The sequence below is a fragment of the Mustela nivalis genome (genome assembly GCF_964662115.1).
Source record: "Mustela nivalis genome assembly, chromosome: 13".
NCBI lineage: Eukaryota > Metazoa > Chordata > Mammalia > Carnivora > Mustelidae > Mustela > Mustela nivalis.
Window position 1 is genome coordinate 85,985,064 of NC_139032.1, and position 19,357 is coordinate 86,004,420.

At 54.0% G+C, this 19,357-nt stretch overlaps 1 protein-coding gene across 2 annotated transcripts in view; it reads right to left on the reverse strand.

Moving 5' to 3' along the window:
* ENG (endoglin) overlaps positions 1-19,357 on the reverse strand; it is a 31,543-nt gene that overhangs the window by 1,557 nt on the left and 10,629 nt on the right. Inside the window, exons 3-13 of one of the 2 annotated variants that reach the window (XM_082695632.1) lie at positions 11,628-11,768; positions 8,901-9,063; positions 8,038-8,203; positions 7,619-7,745; positions 7,006-7,180; positions 6,661-6,803; positions 3,796-3,933; positions 3,533-3,571; positions 2,877-2,990; positions 2,322-2,573; positions 532-586 (exon numbers count right to left, since the gene is read on the reverse strand). In XM_082695632.1, the coding sequence (XP_082551758.1) occupies positions 532-586; positions 2,322-2,573; positions 2,877-2,990; positions 3,533-3,571; positions 3,796-3,933; positions 6,661-6,803; positions 7,006-7,180; positions 7,619-7,745; positions 8,038-8,203; positions 8,901-9,063; positions 11,628-11,768 (1,513 nt within the window). Of the gene's footprint in view, positions 1-531; positions 587-2,321; positions 2,574-2,876; positions 2,994-3,532; positions 3,572-3,795; positions 3,934-6,660; positions 6,804-7,005; positions 7,181-7,618; positions 7,746-8,037; positions 8,204-8,900; positions 9,064-11,627; positions 11,769-19,357 lie in introns of both variants that reach the window. The other variant, XM_082695633.1, reaches the window with a different exon arrangement.

Genomic DNA, 19,357 nt, shown 5'->3' on the forward strand with positions numbered 1-19,357 from the left:
GCCCTGCCCTCTTGGTCATCGGCTGGGGTTAGAGCTCCATCCTAACCCAGGTAAGATGGCAAGGAAGCAGGTACCCCACCCCACCCCTGACCTCTGACCCCAGTGTCAGTGGCCTGTTCTGCCCAGGCCCACAGGGAATGTACTGGAGGCTGGAGGGTGCTGGGCTGAAGGGGCATCCTCTACAGTGGGGGCCTTAAGAAGGGGAAGCCAGCCCTGTCCCACTATGCCTTCCTCCTCATTTGATTTCAGGACACACCCCCCCCCCCAGCACCCCCAAGCAAGGTCAGCTAGCAACCACGGGGATTAGGAAAATCTAAATGCCTGGGATCCAGTCTATGGGGTAGTCAAGAGCCAAGGCTTTCCAGCTAGAAGATGCGGCACAGATCCTACGCTAGGCTGCTGGGGGCCCTTCTATACCTCCCAGGGTTGTTCTCTTTAGGGTCCTCTCTGCATGCATCTGTGCTGCACCCCTTTGGGCCACCCATCAGGTGCCACACTGGCCTCAGCCACTGGAACCCGAGAGAGACTCACCAGGCAGGCCAGGGCTGACGACATTCAGACGCATGGAGACAGTCCTGTGGGTGTCCTGGGGGGAGGAAGAGAGTGGTGGATAGCACAGCCTGCAGGAGCTGGCCCCTGGGCTGATTCCCTGGCTCTGTGACCCTGGCCCGTCATAACCCGCCCTGGGGCCTTGGCTTTGGATTCCATCCCACCGCTTAGCTGTGAGCCTTTGGGCAAGTCCTGGGAGATCCACGCTGAGGGAGGGTGGTGGGTGGACAACCCTGGCTGCTGCTACTAGAATGTTCCCTGGGAGGCTTCCAAATCCCATGAGGATCGTGGGGGCACTTGGCACTGCATCTTGGACCCTTGTGAAGGGTCAGATGAGCCAGGTTAGCTCAGAGGCCTGTGCTCACTGAGGGTCGCTGGGCTGGGGTTGGGGGAGGCCCACTCAGGAGTGTCCCCAAATGCTTGCCCGCTTCATACAACCAGAAGAGTTTCTAATCCTGGAGTCTCTTCTGTGTGCCAGGACCTGGGGATGTGTGTCCAGGGCTGTGTGCCTGAGGACAGATTCCCCACTGGATGGTGAAGGAGAAGATCAGAATTTAGTGTCCTTTATCTTAACCCTCTTTGCTGAGATCTCCTGTTTAATGCAGGGACATTGGTGACTACCACGTGGAACGATGGGTGAGGGCATGGGTTCCTGGATGAGTGGGTGTCAACCGATGACTGGGTGGGATGGTAGGAGGCTGCTGGCTGACTGGGATGGTGGAAGGACTATCGATGAATGACTGGGTGGTGTGGTGAGAAGGAAGTATCAACTAGTGAGTGGATGGCTGGGCGGGAGAGAGTGACCATGGATAGATGACTGCGTGGGATGGTAGAAGGCAAGATAGAAGGAGGGATAGATGGTGGGGGAGGAATGGAAGGATGGACAGATAGATGGAAGGGCGGGATGGCTGCATGGATGGATGAAAGGCAGAAAGAAAGGTGGGAAAGACGGAAAGATGGTCGAAGGTGAATGATTGGAAGGAAGGACGGATGGATGGGTGGAAGGAAGAATGTAAGGATGCGTGGAAGAAATGCATGAAGGATGGGAGGATGGATGCAAAGGATGGATGCATGGTGGAAGGATGAGTGGTGCGGATGGAGGGGTGGAGGGACAGACGGGTGGATGGTGGACGGACGAATGGGTGGAAGGATGAACGGATGGAAGGACAGATGGGTAGATGGAAGGAAGAAAGGCATGAAGGATGGAAGGGTGTCGGAAAGATGAAAGAAGAAAGGACGGGTGGGTGGAAGAGGAAGGACGCAGGGAAGAAAGGCTGGAAGGATGGATGCAAAGGATGAATGGATGGTGGAACGTTGAGTGGATGGCAGATAGGTAGATGGTGGAGGGGTGGAAGGACAGATGGGTGGATGGTGGATGGACGGATGGAAGGACAGATGGGTGGACGGAAGGATGGATAGTGGAAGCTTGGATGGAAGAAAAGGCAGGAAGGATGAATGGATGGAAGATAGGAATGAAGGATGGAAGGAGCAAAAAGGAAAGAAGGATGGTTGGGAGGAATGATGGGAGCAAGGAAGGATAGACAGCGGAAGGAAGGATGGATGGACGCAGCTGCAAATCCTACTAATGTCCAGTACACAGCAAAGCCATCCGAAGGCTATAGGGTGGCAGAAGGAGTAAGCCTTGGTCGCCAGAAGCCACACACCAGTCTGTGGTTCTGCCCCTTACCAGCCAGTCCCACATCGTGGGCTGTCGCAGCCCTTCCTGGAAACCCTAGACCCGAAGCCACCCTTGAAGCTGGGCCCCCACTCACCGGGGACAGGCTCCTCGAACGCAGGGTTATGGTGCAGCTGAGGGTGCCTGTCGTGGGCGTGGACACCATGTAGCCACGGAGGAGAAAGCTGAAGCGCACGTCCCCACTGGGGCCTGGGGACAGCAGGCTCACACAGCTGCCCTTGGCGGTCTGGCTCTGGATGAGTTCCACGGTGTCCGCATCAGGCCCCAAATCCAGGTGGCAGCTGTCCAGCTGGAGCATGAGCTCCGGGATGGAGGGGGACATGCTCACCTGCGTGGGGAAGATAAGAGTGACAGGGCACAGTCAGTTACTCAATGCTGCCCTTGGGAAATCTGTGAGACTCATTCTGGGGGCCCACCTTGGTGGTGGAAGGACAGTCCTGGGTCCCTCGAGAGCAAAGGAGGAAGAGGGGACACTCCACCCAGTGTCTCTGTGTGGGCCTTCCCCTCCACCAAGCACCCTGCTGGCTCCCTCCTTTGGGGAGTTCAGTGCACACCTTCCCTCTACTAATGGTGCACAGAAAGGCTCTGAGAATCCCAAGAGCGGGCAGGCCTGAGAGGTCAAGTCCAGTACCTGCACAAAGCCCTGTTGCCCCAGCTCGATGGTGTTGGAGACCTGGAGGAAGTGTGGGCTGAGGTACAGGCCCAGCTGGAAGGAGAGGCTCTCCATGTTGATGCAGTGCACCTTCTTCTGTGGGAGAGAGGGGGGCGTGGTCAGCCTGGGGGCACCGGCAGGAGGGTAAGGGGTGGGGGTGGGGATGAGGGTGGGGTTAGGAGCACAAGCCATGGTCCCCAGTTGCTGCCTGACCCTCCTTTAAAAAAAAAAAAAAAAAAAAAAAAGCTTATTTTCATCAAGAACTTGCTCTGTGCCAGGCCTGGGTGAATGCTTTCCCAGGTGTGATATCAGTGACCGCTCAGAAACACCCCAGAGGGGAGATCCATCCTTAGGCCCCTGTTTATAGATAGGACCTTTGGGTCCAGAAAGCTTAGTTCGCTTGCACAAGGCCACATAGCCAGTATGTACTAGAACTTTCTGGCTTGAGAGGCTGAGAATGTAACCCAAGAGGGTGCTGCTCCCATTGGACAGAAGGGGAGACTGAGGCAACCTGAAGATCACATGGCTTGCCAAGATCGGGGCCCAAGTTCCCTGAGGCCTATTCCCCTCCCAGGCTAGGAAGGGGTGCCAGGCCCCCAAACCAGATGGGTTAGCGTGGTAACCATCCATCTCACCCACTGCGGTGATGAGCTTGACAAGAGGTTGACCACCACCTGTAAGAAAAGAGCCAAGGAGGTCAGAGTCAGGAGGTACCCCAGAGGGTATCCCACCCAACATGCCCATTTCATGGATGGGGGGACTGAGGCAACCAATGGCTTATAAGCTTGTCTTCCTACTGAGCACCACACTCTCCTCTTCCAAAGGCCCATTGGCCTGGAAGGACAGGGAGGCACCGGCTAAGCTGGCTGATACCTTCCCTGCCCGCCCTTGCTCTTACCTCATTCCGGACCACGTTTTCTGTCACTTTCATGCCACAGCTGGAGTAGGCGCTGCGCAGGACAAACTGGTCATCTCTGTCCTCAGCCTGGCAGCTGGGGTCCGAGAAGGTCAGGCTTGTGATGCTGCACCTCAGAGTCTGGGCCGGGGTTGGAGTGGAGGGGCACCGTCAGCAAGCATGGGGCCCTCTGGGGCCTGTCCCTCGCACCCCAGCACCAAGAACTGACAAAACTCAGGGCTGCTGAGTCACAGCCATTCCTCTCTTCTGCACCATTTAAGACCATAGTTTCCCTGAACTACACTCACTTTTGTCTTTTGCCTTGTCCTAAGCAATATTATCTGTGACATCATGAGCTTGATTTGCTACTTTTCTCCTAATATGCATAATAAGAATAAATGAAGACACACTAAAAACATCCATTTGAGTTCTATGTATAATTACTGCCCACAGCACCAGGGACACGGAGATCCCACCAGCATAATCCAGTCTCAGGACCTAGACCCTGGGGCCCTCGGGTGGCTCAGTCAGGTTAGGTGTCTAACCTTTGGCTCAGGTCATGATCCTGGAGTCCCCGGATGGAGCCCCGCATCGGGCTTCCTGCTTGTCAAGGAGTCTACTTCTCCCTCTGTCCCTCACCCTGCTCTCTTGCTCTCTCTTTCTCGCTCTCAAATAAATTAAAAAAAAAAAAAAAGAAAGAAAAAGAACCCTAGACTCTTAATCCCAGACAGAGTTGGCAAATTTTTCTGATAAAGGGCCAGATGGTGAATCTGTTAGGTTTTGTGGGCTATGTGGTGTCTGCAATTACCCAATTTTGCCATCATAGCCTGAAAGCCCCTCTAGAACACATGTAAATGAATGGGTGTGGCTGTATACTAACAAAACTTTATTTACAAAAACAGACAGAGGGCCACAGTTTAATATCTCCTGTAGTAGAGGAATTCATCTTAGAATTTTTTAGTCACGCTCTTAGGATCAAAGAATCTCTGCGGTCTTTGAGTTGAGTGAGCTGTTGGAGGTCCCACCTGAATCCAGTAACTCACCTCTCCTCCAGAAAGCACCCACAGGCGCCCAGAGCCACCCGAGCTAATAGCCCACCAAATAAAAATGACTCTGGGTGAAGCCTCCAGTGACACATGGTCCTGGCATACTGACCACATTTCTTAAGTCAATGAGAGGGCAGAATGTTCCATGTTGGAGCAATTCTGTTCAGACCCTTTCCTTTGTATTTTCTTCTATATGGAATCTGTACTCAGAGAAAATGGGCAGTTTTTTTTTTTGTTTGTTTGTTTGTTTTAATTTGGACTGGGCGGCAAACATGCAAACCCATGCTGTCACTGCACTAATTCCTGCACCTCCTGGAATCAGCTGGGCCAGACGGAAGTGGGGGGGGGGGTAAGAGATGGGTAGCAGACAGGTGTCACTCCATATCGCTCCTGTACCCCACACCCCCCAAAACTCCCACATGCACTTGACTTTGGAGTGTACTTTAGAATGACAAAATTTAAGTGTCATTCTAAAGATCCCTGAGATCATGGGTGATTTGTCCAGGCTCTGGCTGAGATTTCCAGCCTCAGGCCAGAAGAAATCACACGGGAGAAGATGGGCAGCTAGGATGGCCCAATGTTTTAAAATGTCCCCAAACACAAAAATCACTGTAGCCAAAATTTAGAAACTATAACAAAAAAATTATTTCAAATAAGAATGGTGGACAGAGGGTCCCCAGCTTTTTTTTTTCTTAATGTAAAATGCTTATAAAAATCAAGAAAAATACCGAGTCACATTGATAAAGAGCCTTAGGTTACTATAAGTCATAGGGTCATGCCAACACTCACTACTAATCAAAGAATTATAAATTAAAACAAGAACACCATGTCCCACCTCTAATGTTGGCAAATTTTTTAAAAGAAATTTTTAAAATTCTATTTTATTTTTATTTTTTTAAGCAAGCTTTGCACCCAATGTGGGGCTTGAACTCATGATTCCAAAATCAAGAGTCGCACATTCCACCCACTGAGCCAGCCAGACGCCCTAGCAAAGGACTGTTTTGTTTTGTTTTTTTTTTTTTAAAACGAAAATAATAGTCTGGAGAGAGAGAGTCAAAGTGCTCTCCTAAATTGGCAGTGAAAATTAGAATCATCTTTTGCAAAGTGGGTTGGCAATGTATATGAAAACTTGCAGCCTATCTCACTAATGTAGAAATCTAGCCTAAGAAAACAATCCTACATAAAGAATGCATGGTGATATTTTCTGCGTATTAATAATGTTGCATAATTGGAAGCGACCTCAGTGTCTAACAAGGGAGGAGTTAATTATGACATGTCAATATGATAGAATAATTTGTGCTTTTTAAAGTGACATTAAGTACATATGTCAAAGTTCTAAAAATACAGTAAGCGAAGATAGTGGGAGACAGACAAGTGCATTGGAGATGACACCATATAAGAAATACACAAAGAAACACCAGAAAGAAACACCAAAATGTTGGTAGCCACCATATTTGGGCAGGAAAGTTGAGATACTCTTTTCTAATTTTTCACATGTAAAAAAAATTCAGTGTTATTCTTAGTTGGAGATCATACTGTATAGATACACTATTAAGTGCCCGCCCGGCTCAGCCTGCACTTAAGATTAATTAATGATGATTATACCTGTTTATTGAGCCCTTACAGTGCACCACATCAGGGTTCCTGGGTCAGAACTTATTTAATTCCTCCTGCATGGCAGATCCATCATCAAGCCCATTTCACAAGTGGAAAAACTGAGGCTTGCAGAGGGATGAGATTTGTCTCCCTGCCTGGGTCAGGACCCCCAGACTCTTGGCCTAAAGGAAGGACTGGCTACCTACGTTCCCAGGGGTTCCCTTACCGAGATGAGATCTTTCTTGAGCACCACAGTCATGATGTCTTCGGAGCACTTGGGCTGGATCAGGGACAGGAGCAGCTCCTGGTTGCAGCTCTCCTTGGGAGGGGTGGTTGGGACAGGTGGGGGAGAGGTCTGCAGCCCACCACCTGCAGGGCAGCAGAGTCACAGCAGGCAAGTCACTGAGTGCTCCCTGGGCACCGGACCCCCAGTGCTTCCCTAACTAGCTACTTTCACTGTCCTCGCCTGCAGACAGGGAACCCGGGGCTTCTGCTGGCTGATGCAAGTGCCCTGCAAGTGCCACCGCCACTGATCCCAGGACAGGGCAAGGGAAGGGAAGAGGGTGCTCACCGCAGCTGTGGGACTGCAGGGAGATGACACTGGCCAGAGGGAGCTCCACGAAGGACGCTACCATGCTCGCGTTGAGTCTCCGGGCCTCCCCCAGCAGCCCTTGGGGTGTATCCGGAAGCGGGAAGCCGCGGATGTTCTCCTTTGGAAAGATCTTGAAGGAGTATTCACCAGTGGTCTAATGACAGAACAGGGAACCACAGACACAGTCAGGGGGCACACAGCCTGGCAGGGGCACCGCCGGCCAGCCAGGGTTATGCCAGGCCTCGGGGCCACTCACTCCTTTGCTCCTACTGGTTCTTCCCCCGGGCCACCTCCCCTCATCTATTGGCTTTGTTTGTCTTTCAAATCAGCATGGGGTTCCCTTCTCCAGGAATGTTCCTTGACCCTGTGGGCTAGGGCAGGGACCTTCCTAGGGGATATTGGAAGGCTTCCTGGAGGAGGTACCATCTGGGTGAAGGTCTGAAGGAAGAACAGCTGGCACGGAGAGGAAGGGGTCAGATGTGGAAGGGTTCAGGGCTGGGGTGCTCACACAGGAAGTTGGGGTTTTCTCTCTGGAGAGCCTTGGCCAGGCCTGCACAGGGCTGTCTGGTCTGGGTCGCAGAGTAAAACTCACCCAGATCTGCATGTTGTGGTTGGCGTCGATGAGCCAGGACACATAGGGTGGACCTTGCAGGATAAGCACAGCGTCGGGACCCCCTGAAGCACAACGCAGCTCCACCTTCACAGTCACCGTCCGGGGCCTGCGGGGAGACAGACCCCGGAGTCAGCGTGGGGCAGGGACACAGGATTGGGCGGGGCCTGATGGAGACTGGTCGAGAGGGGACCAGACCTGGGGTCAAGTGGGCAGCAGCTGACCTGATCACTGTAGGGCCAGGAAGGGGCATCGAAGTGGGCAGGGCGGGGCCCACAGCGGCAGGCCCCAGAGCTAAGGTGACCGCAACAACATGCTTACCTAGCCAGGGATGGGTGGGGCTTGATGTGTGCAGGGGTAGGAGGGGTGGGGGTGGGGAGGGATGAGGGGGGCACCCTTACCGGGCCTCGGTGCCTGGCAGGACCCTCACGATGTGCGCTTCCTTGTGGCCAGGCACGCCTTCCAAGCGGCAGCCCTGGACAGAGGTGGGGGTGAGCGGGCTCCAGTCCAGAGTATGGCCCATGTCCATGAGGGGTTCCAGATTGCAGGAGGACGGTGCCCTTGGGGCTGTGGGGATAAGCACACCTCAGTTCCCTCCCTGAAAAGCTGGGCACTACTACAGAGGCCTGCTCTCACCCACGGTAAGAGGGGGGTGCAGAATGGAGCAGCAAAGAAGTGGGGTGCCTGGGAGGACCTGAATTCAAATCTCCCCTCCACCACTTACTGCCAAGTATCTGGAGGCAAGCTCCTGCCTGTTTCCTCATCTGTGGACCCAGGGTTAATAAAAGCGCAAACCCATGGCATGTGTTGGGGTGCAGTCCTGCGACCACCAGAACATCACCTCACTTTTCCTATTTCCTATGAAATTTGCCATGACCAGAAATTATGGAATTATTTTGGAATTATTATATGGAATTATAATTCAATTATTTTGAAATTACGGAATTTATTCGTCTGTGTCCGTGTTTACGGCCATCTCCTCACTGGCGTTGGCTCCGGGACGGCAAGGTCTGGTTCTGTCTATTCAGAGTCCACAAATGCCTAACATCGGACTGAGCACATAGTAGGTTCACAATAAATAAAAGTGCGGCTTTCTAGGGCAAAAATTACTGTCCCGATAGAGCACTGACTTGTTATTTGTGACCTGGGGCAAATCACATCCCATTTGGGAGGCTTCGTGTGCACATCTGAGAAATGGGTCAGAGGAATCCACATTTCCTCAGAGCGGAGACCGGAGTCCTTAGAGGCTACAAGGGAAGCTGACCTTGGTCCAGACGGAGGAGGACGCTCTGAGGGTCGTTCAGCTCAGCAACAGAGACGATGGGGCCCTTCGTTTTTGCCCAGTCGAGAAACTGGTTCTGGGTGGTGAAGGGGGGCAGCTGTGTGGTGTTGATTCCTGGGGGCCCTTGGAAGATCAGTGTGGGGTTCTAGGAAGACACAGGAAGGCTCAGGGTGCTGCTCCTGGGCCCCGAACCCCCTCTGTCCCGTTCAGGAGGTTGGGAAGTAATTTGGGGAGGCAGCCAGTTGGCTGAGGGGAGGAGGCAGGGCGGAGACCCTCATCAGCCTCCCACCGAGAGCCAGATCTGTCTCCTCGCCTGTCCGTCCGTCCGTACCTGGTGCCGGACGGAGACATATCCTTTACCCCACTGTTCGAACATCACCTCCCCACCCCGCCAGTCTTACTTATACAACCCACACTTGGGACATCAGGTGGCTGGGGTCTGTGGGGCACAGCGTCTACCCGGCCCATCCCCGCGTGGTGTTGGACACAGAGTGGGCACTGAGCAACACTCGACTTTTCTGACTTGTCTGCTTTACCCAGACCTAGCACACCGCAGGTGCTCCCTGCACAAGGGAGGAAGAAGGGAAGGAAAGCAGAAACATGAATAAATGAATGAACGAAAGACTAATGGGGATTGTCCCTGCCCTGGGGGATCTTAGCATCCAGAAACGAGTCATGCATCAAGTCACTTGGAACGACAGGAGACAGAGGATGTTCATGAATAGGAGGGAACAAGACAGGTGTCTGGATGGACAGGGAGGGGAATGTGGGTGGCTCTGGAACCTCACTGCCTCCGCTGCCCCGGCCTCAAGGGGAGACCCTGGGGGGCCTGCGGAAGGAAATAGGGAAGACTTCCTGGATGAGGTATTCTGCGGAAGCCAGAGGATTCAGAGGAAGCTGTTGGGGCCCCAGACTCCCTTGTGTTCCATCTTCAAAGCCAAGGGCATTGCTCTCAAGCCACTGCAGCCTGAGGGCTTCAGGCTACATACTTAGGGGGACTGCCTGGCAGTGGCAGTAGGCAGACACCATAGAAAGGTCCACCTAGAATGGAGCAGGATTTAAATAAGGGGGCAAAGTGGTGAGCACCCGGGTGGGGAGCTCAGACCCTGTGACGGCAGGGCTGGCACAGTGCTCTAGAGCTGGAGGAGGTTAGGGACCTTTACCCAGCCCGACTCTCAGGGTCATCATCTGTAAAATGGGGATGTAACAGGGATGAAGGGTGAAGCATTTGTCTGTCCCCGGTGCTGGGTCAGACACAGGTCTAAGCTCCAAACCCGACTGGGGTCCCTCTGGGGGTGTCCCTGTCCCCTTTCAGGTAGCTATAGCCTCCCCCCCGCCCCCCGCCCACTCCAACAATACCCCACCCCCATCCCTGAGTATTCTTAGCTCGGGGAGGAAGGACTGGCAGGGCCGGAGCCAGCAGCTGCTGTGACCTTCCTGCCCTGTGGGTGCGTTTCATGTTCCCTGCGTCATCCCCCCCCCCCACCACCACCCCAGGCTCAGATCTCTGCCTGTAGCGCCCAGGAACAGGAAGGGGAAGTTCAGGGGGAGGAGCAGCCCTGGCAAGCCCTGGCTCTCCACAGGGCTTCGATTTACTCCGCTGAGAACTGAGGGAGTTGCCACATGGGGCTGGTCCAGTTCTGCCCTCCTGCCTGGCTTCCGGGCGTCCCTGGGCTTTCACGCTGGCCCTGTCTGTCTGTCTCTGCTGGCCCTGTCTGTCTGTCTCTGCGGTGCCTGCTGGGAGCCTGGATTCCTCACCCCACCCCCAACCTCTGTCTCTGGGCCTGTCTCGCAGGCAGCCCTGGATCCAGGTCTGTGTTGGGTTCCCAGCTCCCCTCCTCTGTCTGTCTGTCTGTCTGTCTGAATGTCTGTCCGCCTAACCCTCCCACAACAGGCCGGCTCTTCTTAGTTCCATTTTGCTTTGTGTTTCTCTCCCCCTTATTATCTTTGCTGTCCGCCCCCACCCCTGGCCTCTGCTTTCTCTGGCTGTAAACAGCAGCTGTTCGCATCTGGGACCACCTCCCAGGGCCTTCCAGCGGGGGCGGCTGTGCGCACAGGCCACCCCACCTCCTCCAGCCCCGACCCTGCCTCCCCGCCCCACCCCCGCTGTAGGTCTCAGCCCATTGACCTCCTCTCTCTGGCGGACGTGCCTGACACTTAAAACTGGAATTTTTGCAAAATATTTTTTCTCCAATGTAGACCACGTTCATGAGAGCAAATCTCGCAAATTCCACCAAGAAGCACAAATAAGTAAATGTCTCTCCCAGTACCGTTTCCCCACCATAACTACTATTAATACCTTGTCAGTTTTCCTCTTGCTCTGTACTTAAATATTTTCAAACATATCTTGTAACTTTCCCAAAGACAGTGACCAGATTATGTTATAGGAGGTCACTGGACGCACTTCTGCCACTGGGCAGATGGGAAGACCGGTTAGGCAAGAGGACTGGCCTTGGCCAGGGTTGTCCTTCAACCTGACTCCCACATCTGGGTTTGGTCTCTTCGTCCCAGACCTTGCCGCCTTCGGGGTTCTCTCAGGCAGGGCCCCATAGGATTCACCGGGCAGGGTGAGTAACGTCAGAGTGAATGATGGCAGAATGAGAAAGAGAGGCAGGGTGGCTGGGGCAGGAGAGCCTGGCCCACAGAGACAGACAGCAGGGGCCTCCCATGGTCAGAGCCTCAGCCCACGGTCAGGGGAAACACACTCACGAAGGCCAGGTTGAGGGGGATCCCTGGGGCTTGCAACCGCAGCAGAATGTTCTTGTTTGCACTGAGGACCAGAAGCACCTCTCGGGGCCGAGTGCCATTTTGGTTGGACTTCTGGACAGTCAGCTCCAGCTCCGACAGATCCTAGGGTGGGGAAAGGAGAGTGACACACACACACACAGACCAGTCAGACCTGCACAGACTCACTCCTCAGCAGCTTCCCCTCCACTCTCCCTGCCCCACTGGGCTGCCCCAGCCTCCCGAGGCCCAGCACTGTACCTGGCCATTGGGAGAAGCTCAAAAAATATTGGCTAGGTACAGGGTGATTGGTTTCATCAAATCCAGAGATTTTTAAAAAATTGCAAGAAGCCTGAACTTTATCTAACAGTGGATCAGTTTGCTGTTTCTGTGGCGTGCCCACTGCATAAAAGGCCTGGGACCATCTGCGTGACTTGGACAGTACCCTGTGCCCTTTCTCTATTCTTAGGCAGCAGGATCAAGGCAACAACTTCTTCCCGGTTTCCTACATTATTGTTTGCCTTCCTAGTTTAAAGTACTAAAATGCCCATATTTTTGTTGATATAGTACCATCATTTTGCTATAAGACTGTGAACTTGAAATCATTACAGCCTGAGGGGTACCTACTGCATGAAAAATGTTAATTGATCGTGCTGTGTGCACTTAGAATGCCTTCACAACAACAACCCCAGCCCAGTAATAATAAAGTCTAACACCTGCATAGCGCTCACTGTGTTCCAGGACTGTCCCAAGGGCTTTATGTATTGACTCATTTCATCCTCACAACCTTAAGACGTAGGCACCATTATTCTCACCTAATGGATGAGAAAAGGACACACAGAGAGGTGAAGTCATTTGCCCAGGATCACACAGCAAGTAGGTGCACAGCAAGTATGTGCACAGCTAGGTTACAGACCGAGGAGGCCTCCGTTTTAACCATAAGGCTCCACATTTTTCTACACCTCCTTATTCCCAGGAAGGAAAAGGACACAGCGATCCCCAAGGCAGAACTTCTTTTGAAAGAACAACCTCAGAGGCGCCCAGATGCTGTGATCTGTTAAGTGTCCAAGTCTTGGTTTCTGCTCAGGTCGTGATCTCAGGGTCGTGGCTTTGAGCCCTGTGTCAGGCTCTGTGCTCTGCATGGAGTCTGGCTTGAGAGTCTCTATCCCTCTCCCTTTTCTCTTTGAGACTTCCTCTGTGCTTTCAAGTAAATAATTTTTTAAAACTTTTATTTATTTGAGAGACAGAGAAAGGATGTTTAACCAACTAAGCCACCTAGAAGCCCCAAGGAAGAAAGAAAGACAAAAAGACAGAAAGACAGAGAGGAAGGAAGGAAGGAAGGAAGAAAAAGAAAAGAAAGAAAGGGAGGGGGCGCCAGGGTGGTTCAGTGGGTTAAGCCTCTGTCTTCAGCTCAGGTCATGATCTCGGGGTCCTGGGATCGAGCCCCGCATCGGGCTCTCTGCTCAGCGGGGAGCCTGCTTCCTCCTCTCTCTCTCTGCCTGCCTCTCTGCCTACTTGTGATTTCTTTCTGTCAAATAAATAAATAAAATCTTTAAAAAAAAAAAAAGAAAGAAAGAAAGGGAGGGAGGAAAGAAGGAAGGAAAGAAAAGAGAAGGAAAGGAAAGGAAAAGGAAAGAGGAGAGAAGAGAAGGAAAGAACAGGACCTCAGATCTGCTCAAAGACTTTCTGCACCAGTGAACAGGCAGGAATAAGCCTCAGGAGCCCGGCCGCAGACTCACAACACAATGATCAATGGAAACACTCCACTGAGAAATTAATTCCAGCCGCTCTCCGGAGCTGGCGGCCTCTCCAACAGAGATGAAACCTGACCCCCCAAATCTCCTTCTGCTTATCAAAAAGGAGAGAGGTATTTCGAGATGAAGACATCAGTGGAAAGTTTTAGATTTCACTTCCAATTATCTCCTGGCCGTTTCCCCAGCTGATGTCACAGAGCCCGACAGCGCGTTTCAGCCCCTGGAAAAATCTGCCCAGAAATATTTCCGTGAGTCAATAATGACACCATAGTCACTCTTTGTTTGTAACTCTGCTCTTTAAAACAAAAGAGCAAATAACATGATTTCATTTTCAATGTTTTACAAGTAACTGTTAGAAGTAACTGACGTTGCCTGTGGATCACTATTCTTAGGCGAATTTATAGAACGATAATAGAGGTTTCAAATTTATATTTTATAAGTTCACATTTTTGATTAGTGTTTTCTAATGGGTTTAGAACCTTTTGGTTTTCAAAATATCTTTTTTAGTCGATTTTTTCAAATATTTATGTATTCTAGGGGTATCTGGCCATTCAGCCAGAGGAGTGTAGGACTCTAGATCTCAGGGCTGTGAGTTCGAGTTCCGTGTTGGGTATAAAGGTTACATAAATATTTTAAAAATCTAATACCTATGCTTTCTAAACATATTATTTTTTAAAGATTTTATTTATTTATTTGAGAGGGAGAGAGTGAGAGAGAGCACAAGAACAGAGGGAGGAGAAGCAGATTCCCTACTGAGCAGGGAGCCTAACATGGGGCTCAATCCCAGGACCCTGGGATCATGACCTGAGCCGAAGGCAGACACTTAACCGAAGGAGCCACCCAAGTGCCCTGACATTCTGAACACTTCAAAAATTAAATACTGGATTTAATAGATTTCAGTAAAACATGAAATAAAAGCTAAACATCCGAACTGACATTTTGTTCCAGGATGATGACCACTATCTGAAGTTCTTATTTAATTCATTAATTTTTTTAAAAAATTGAAGTGTAATTGGCAGACTGCTTGAAATTAACCCGAGCAAAGGGAGACCCACTGTGGGGGTGTTGGGAAAGGCCCAGTGCCTCTGACCTGCCAGAATCCTTGAGAATGAGAATCACTGAGGATCTCTGAGAATAGACCTGCCTCCCACACCCCCGCCTTCTTACTCTGATTGCGTATGTACTGTTAGCTTGAACAATCGTCTAAGATTGCACAACTCTGTGTATCTACTAAAAACCATTCAATTGTATACTGGAAATGGGCAAATGTTATCTGGATAAAAGTTGTCGAGAAAAACAACTGAATATCAGTCATTTCACAGGGTTCAGCCTAATCCGTGCCTGGCCCTGTACTGAGCATGTTATGTGGGTTTTCACTGAGGCAGAGTCAGGTATCGTCCCATTTTACAGAGGCAGCAATCAAGGCTCAGGGAGGAAATCTACCCAGGGACCTGCTCCGGGGACATAGTTGGGTGCCAGTGTGGAGCCCACAGTCCCTGGACCTCTGGGCAGCTCTCCTGAGCTTCCCTACAGTTCATCACTGTGCTGCCCCTTCTGCCATCCAGGGGAGTGACCTCTGGGGCCCCGCACACAGCAAAGGAATGGGCCCTGAGGTCTGGAGACGCTGCTGACAGGCTGACAGTGGGTGAGGCCCGTCCTCTGCCCCTTGGTGGGCATCCACAGACCAAGTGCTCCGTGGGTGACACAGCGGCCGGTGGCACAGCCTTGGAGCTGGCAGGGAAGAGCCCTGTCATGTCCATGGTTGGACAGTCATGGTTGTTGCTGCTCGGCGACTGTCCCTGCTCCTCTGTACCTCAGTCTCCCCGCTTGGTAGGATGGGGTTGGGAACAGATACCAGGTGGCGCCCTCAATAAAGGAAGTTAGAAAAGAGAAGTGGACATCAGCGTTGGGTCATGCCAAGGGTAGGGTGAGGGCATTAGGAGACTGGAACTTTGTGGGCATCTTTGTCACTCAGCCCTTCACCCACCACTCAGTTGTCTCCGTGGCCCTCCTGGTAGAGCTGGGGGCCGGAGAGGGGCTGGGGGCTGAGGCCCAGAGACGGACAGCGTGGGGTGGGAACACACAGCAAGTGAGCAGCGGGCAAGCTCCGGGAGCTGGGAAAGCTGGGCCCCTCAGGGGGTCTCTGAGCTCCGGGACCTGGCTGAGTCCGGCTGGTTACCAGAAAACCCCAGTCTGGTTTCCACAGCAAACATTTCCATCCTCTAGCCCTGACTCATCAGCGGAGTCACTCACACACACGGACTTCCCTCTTCCCACCCCCCAATCCCCCAGCCCAGAGTCCAGAGGCCAAGCAAGGGGTCTGCCTCCCCCACCCCCCACCATCGAAGTGCCCAGTCTTCCGAACGGCACCCTGGGAAATCTGGGAGCCCAGCCGAGGCAGGCAGGCAGGCCGGGCTGGCCCCTCATCCCCAGCTCTGACCTGGGCCAGCTCAGGCCTACCCCCGCCCCTTCCCTGAGTGGGTGGGCGGGAGACCGCGTTTCTATTTTCGTGCCAGTGTCCCACAGATGCCATTGTTGGCCCAGCGGTTGGTGGCGGGAAGGGGGATTTCGGTGAGGAGGCCCTGAACACTAGTAGCCACTTATAGAAAGCTGTTTCCAGCAATTCTTCTAGGAGCGGAGCCTCGGGGCTGCCTGCGGCCCCCACCCTCCGAGGGCCAGACTGGAGCCGGCCAGAATGGAGCCAGCCGTCGTCTACTCCAGCCGAGTCAGAGGACACATACAGGCAGGATGGCAGGGGTACGGGGTCAAAGCCAGACTGACCTGAATTCAAAAGTGGGCTCAGTCATTAACCTGTGACCCTGGGCAGTCACTGGTCCTCTCTGGGCCTCAGTGTCCTAGTCTGGAAAATCTGCTGAACAACAGGCCCTCTTTGTAGACTTGTGAGGACCGAGTAAGGTGCTGCGCGCAAGGTGGGGCGTCCGTGCCCAGCGAAACACGCGGTTGTAGATTGGCTCTCGTGACCTGTGATTCCTTCCTTGCCCACTCACCCAGAGGAGTGCCATGGTCTGGGGGCTGGGGAGGTTGGCTTTAAAGGTGGGCCGCAGTTAAGAAGAACTGGGACATGTCGAAGCTACGCCTCCCTATGGTATTCCCCGCTCTGGGCCTCCATCTCCCTATCTGTGTCGCGAGGAGGTGGGCTCGGAGATGTTCTAGTATCATGTGGCCCCCGCTTTTTATCCTGCCTCCTGGGGTCCCCATGTTTGGTATCCCAGAGTCGTGGTCCCTAGCCAGGTGGACCCTGAGTGGGCTTCCAGAACCTCCCAGGAGAGACGTGCTGCTCTCCCCAGCAGAGGACCCCTGGTCAGCCCCTGTTCCTCCCCCTCCCCCGTTCATTTGCCAATCTGAGAGGACCAGCGCTGGGCCCAGCCTGGGGCTTTTGCACAGGAAGTAGGCACAGCTCTATCCAGGAGCTCGGCAGAGACCAAGACTGACACCCCTCCACAGCCAGAGATGCACAGCGAGTGCCACCGCTGACCCCGTGGCGAGGTCACTCAGCGAATGCTCACCTGCGTGTGTGTTTCTCCTTCCTTCCATGAACCATCCATCCACCCCGCCACCTGATAGTGACCGCCAGACTGACCCTGAGCTGGACCCGGGGACACAGCAGTGAGAGAGCAGACACCATTCCCGCCTAGCCTGCTGCCCCCCCCCCCCATCCGTGCCCTGCCACCAAACTGACTCCTCATATCTGCAGGGCCTGGGATAAGAATATGAATGGCAGCCGCCCCGCCACCCCCCGCCCCCCCATCCCAGCCCCCCCTCCTTTTTTTTTGCCTCCTCCTCTTCATGAATACAGATGTGGGCAACCCAGCCGGATTGCTCCAGCTCTGCCAGGCCCGCCCCCCAAACATAGTCACCTCCCTGGAGAAGCTTCTACCAGCCATGCAGTGCCCCCTCTAGGATGGGACGAGAAAGAGCCCCACGCGGCCCTGGGAGGAGGCTCAGTGCATATGGGCCGGGAGTTCTGGAGTCCAGGGACCCAGAGCATGGACCCGGGGACAGGGGACAGGGGACAGGCTCTGGGTGGGCATGTCCCTCTGGCCCTACAGGTACCCGGGGGGTGGAGGCAGGGGTGCAACCGGAAGAGGGTCAGAGAAGGGCCATTGTGGCGCCAGAACAGGGGCTCTCATTGCTTAGGTCAGAGAGTGACACTGCCCTCCACAGCTCTTCGCAGCCTCCCAGGACAATCTCGGGGAGCCCTGGGCCCCTCCTGCTCTCCCTCTCTGCCCAAGCAGCCTTGCCTGCCCCTCTGGTCAGGAATGAGTCAGTGCAAGAGCCCGGCATCTGCTGGGGGGATGGTGGGGTGTCCTTGGCTCCCCGGGTTTGCCCAGAAGCAGGGTGAGTCAGCGGCTGCCCCAGCTCGGTCCCGGCAGCCTGGGGTTTGTGAGGAGGACAGCAGATCCGTGCAGTCTGACGGGAATCGCTGAGACACCAGGCCAGTTTCCTGTCTCCACGGGTCAGGATGTGACCCCGGGCCCCCTCCCGGAATCCGGGCTCCGGCCTGCCCTTCGGGGACCTAGCGAGATAGAGCCCCTGCCCAGTGGCCCCTCATCTGTCTGATGCAGACCTCTCTTCCCTGAGCCTCTTGGCGGCCACAGCTCCTCTGCCGCCCACCCACAGGAAATCTGAGGGCTCGAAGGCTACACAGGGGTGGAGGGGAAAGCCATCTCCGCGTGCCAGGGTTTGAAGACGGCAGCCCCAGGTCGGGAGGGCTTGGGCTGGTTGCTGAGACAACTGCCGCCCACGCGCCTCCTGCCAGCTCCTGTTTCTGGCCGTGGGCCTTTGCTTGTGCAGTGCCCTCTGCCCAGAATGCCCTTCCCCTCCCTCTGTCTGGCTCGGCCCCGAGAGCCTTTCACTAATGCCCCTTTCCCTCCACAGCCCCGTGTTCCCCTGACTGCCAACGCTATCACTCAGTCCCGGGGCTGCGGATGCCCACCTCTGCCTCCCCTGGCTTGGGAGTGCTTCAAGGGCAGACAGAAGTTGGGCTGCTTTCTCTCTACACCATCAATGCCCGACACAAGCTGGGCACTGAGCAGGCAGCTGGCAAGGACTGTTGTTGGGAGGGGTGGCGGGGACAACTGTTAGGCTGTGGACCTGACTCCAGGGGGCTACCTGGAGAGGAAGGTGCCTTCCATGTCACAGCACAGGGTCTGCAGGGATCGTGGGCCCTGGGGGCAGGGAGGCCAGGAGCCTCTGATGGGGAGGCCCACCTCTGTCCGGCTGGACCTCAGCTGCTCCCTCTGAAAAGAGATTCACAGCCCCTGCCTTAGCTACCTGGCCGCAGTCACCTTTGGGGATCAAATTAGCAGACTGACATGAACATGTTCTAGAAACTGAAGCATGCGGGGAAACAGGAGGGTATTACAGGTGAGACCCAGAGGCCAAAGATAATAACATATGATAACAACAAGATATCATTGTTGGCAGCCCTGCCCCCAATATTTGTCTGCTCTACCCCGCTGGATTCTTGCAAACCCCCCGCGAGGGAGGTATTACCATCGTCCCCATATTTCCCGTGGAAGATCAAGGCCTAGAGAAGAGGCCGAGGTCCTGCTGCTGTAAGGCGGGAAGGCAGAGCTCAGTGTGCAGACGTCCGGCTGCAGGGCCCGTGTTCTTACCTAGGGGTGCATTCGGAATGCACTCATGCAGTCAGCAAACGGCTATTTGCTATCTGCCAGGCGCCCTGGGCCAGATTCTGATACTCAGTGATTCTTCACGGAGTCCCTGGGCCCAGGAACTGTGTGTGTGTGGCAGAGTGAGGGAAGGAGCCCCCTCTGCGTGCCAGGCACTATCTGAGGTGCTGTAATGTACCCAAGGCTGGAACCCCAGTCTCCACCACCCCCCTCAAGCAGACAGGCCTGGCAGGCCTAGGGCTCATAGCCTGGCTTCTTCGATTGAAAGCCAGATGCTCCGTGGACTGAGACTCCAGCGGAGGTAGGG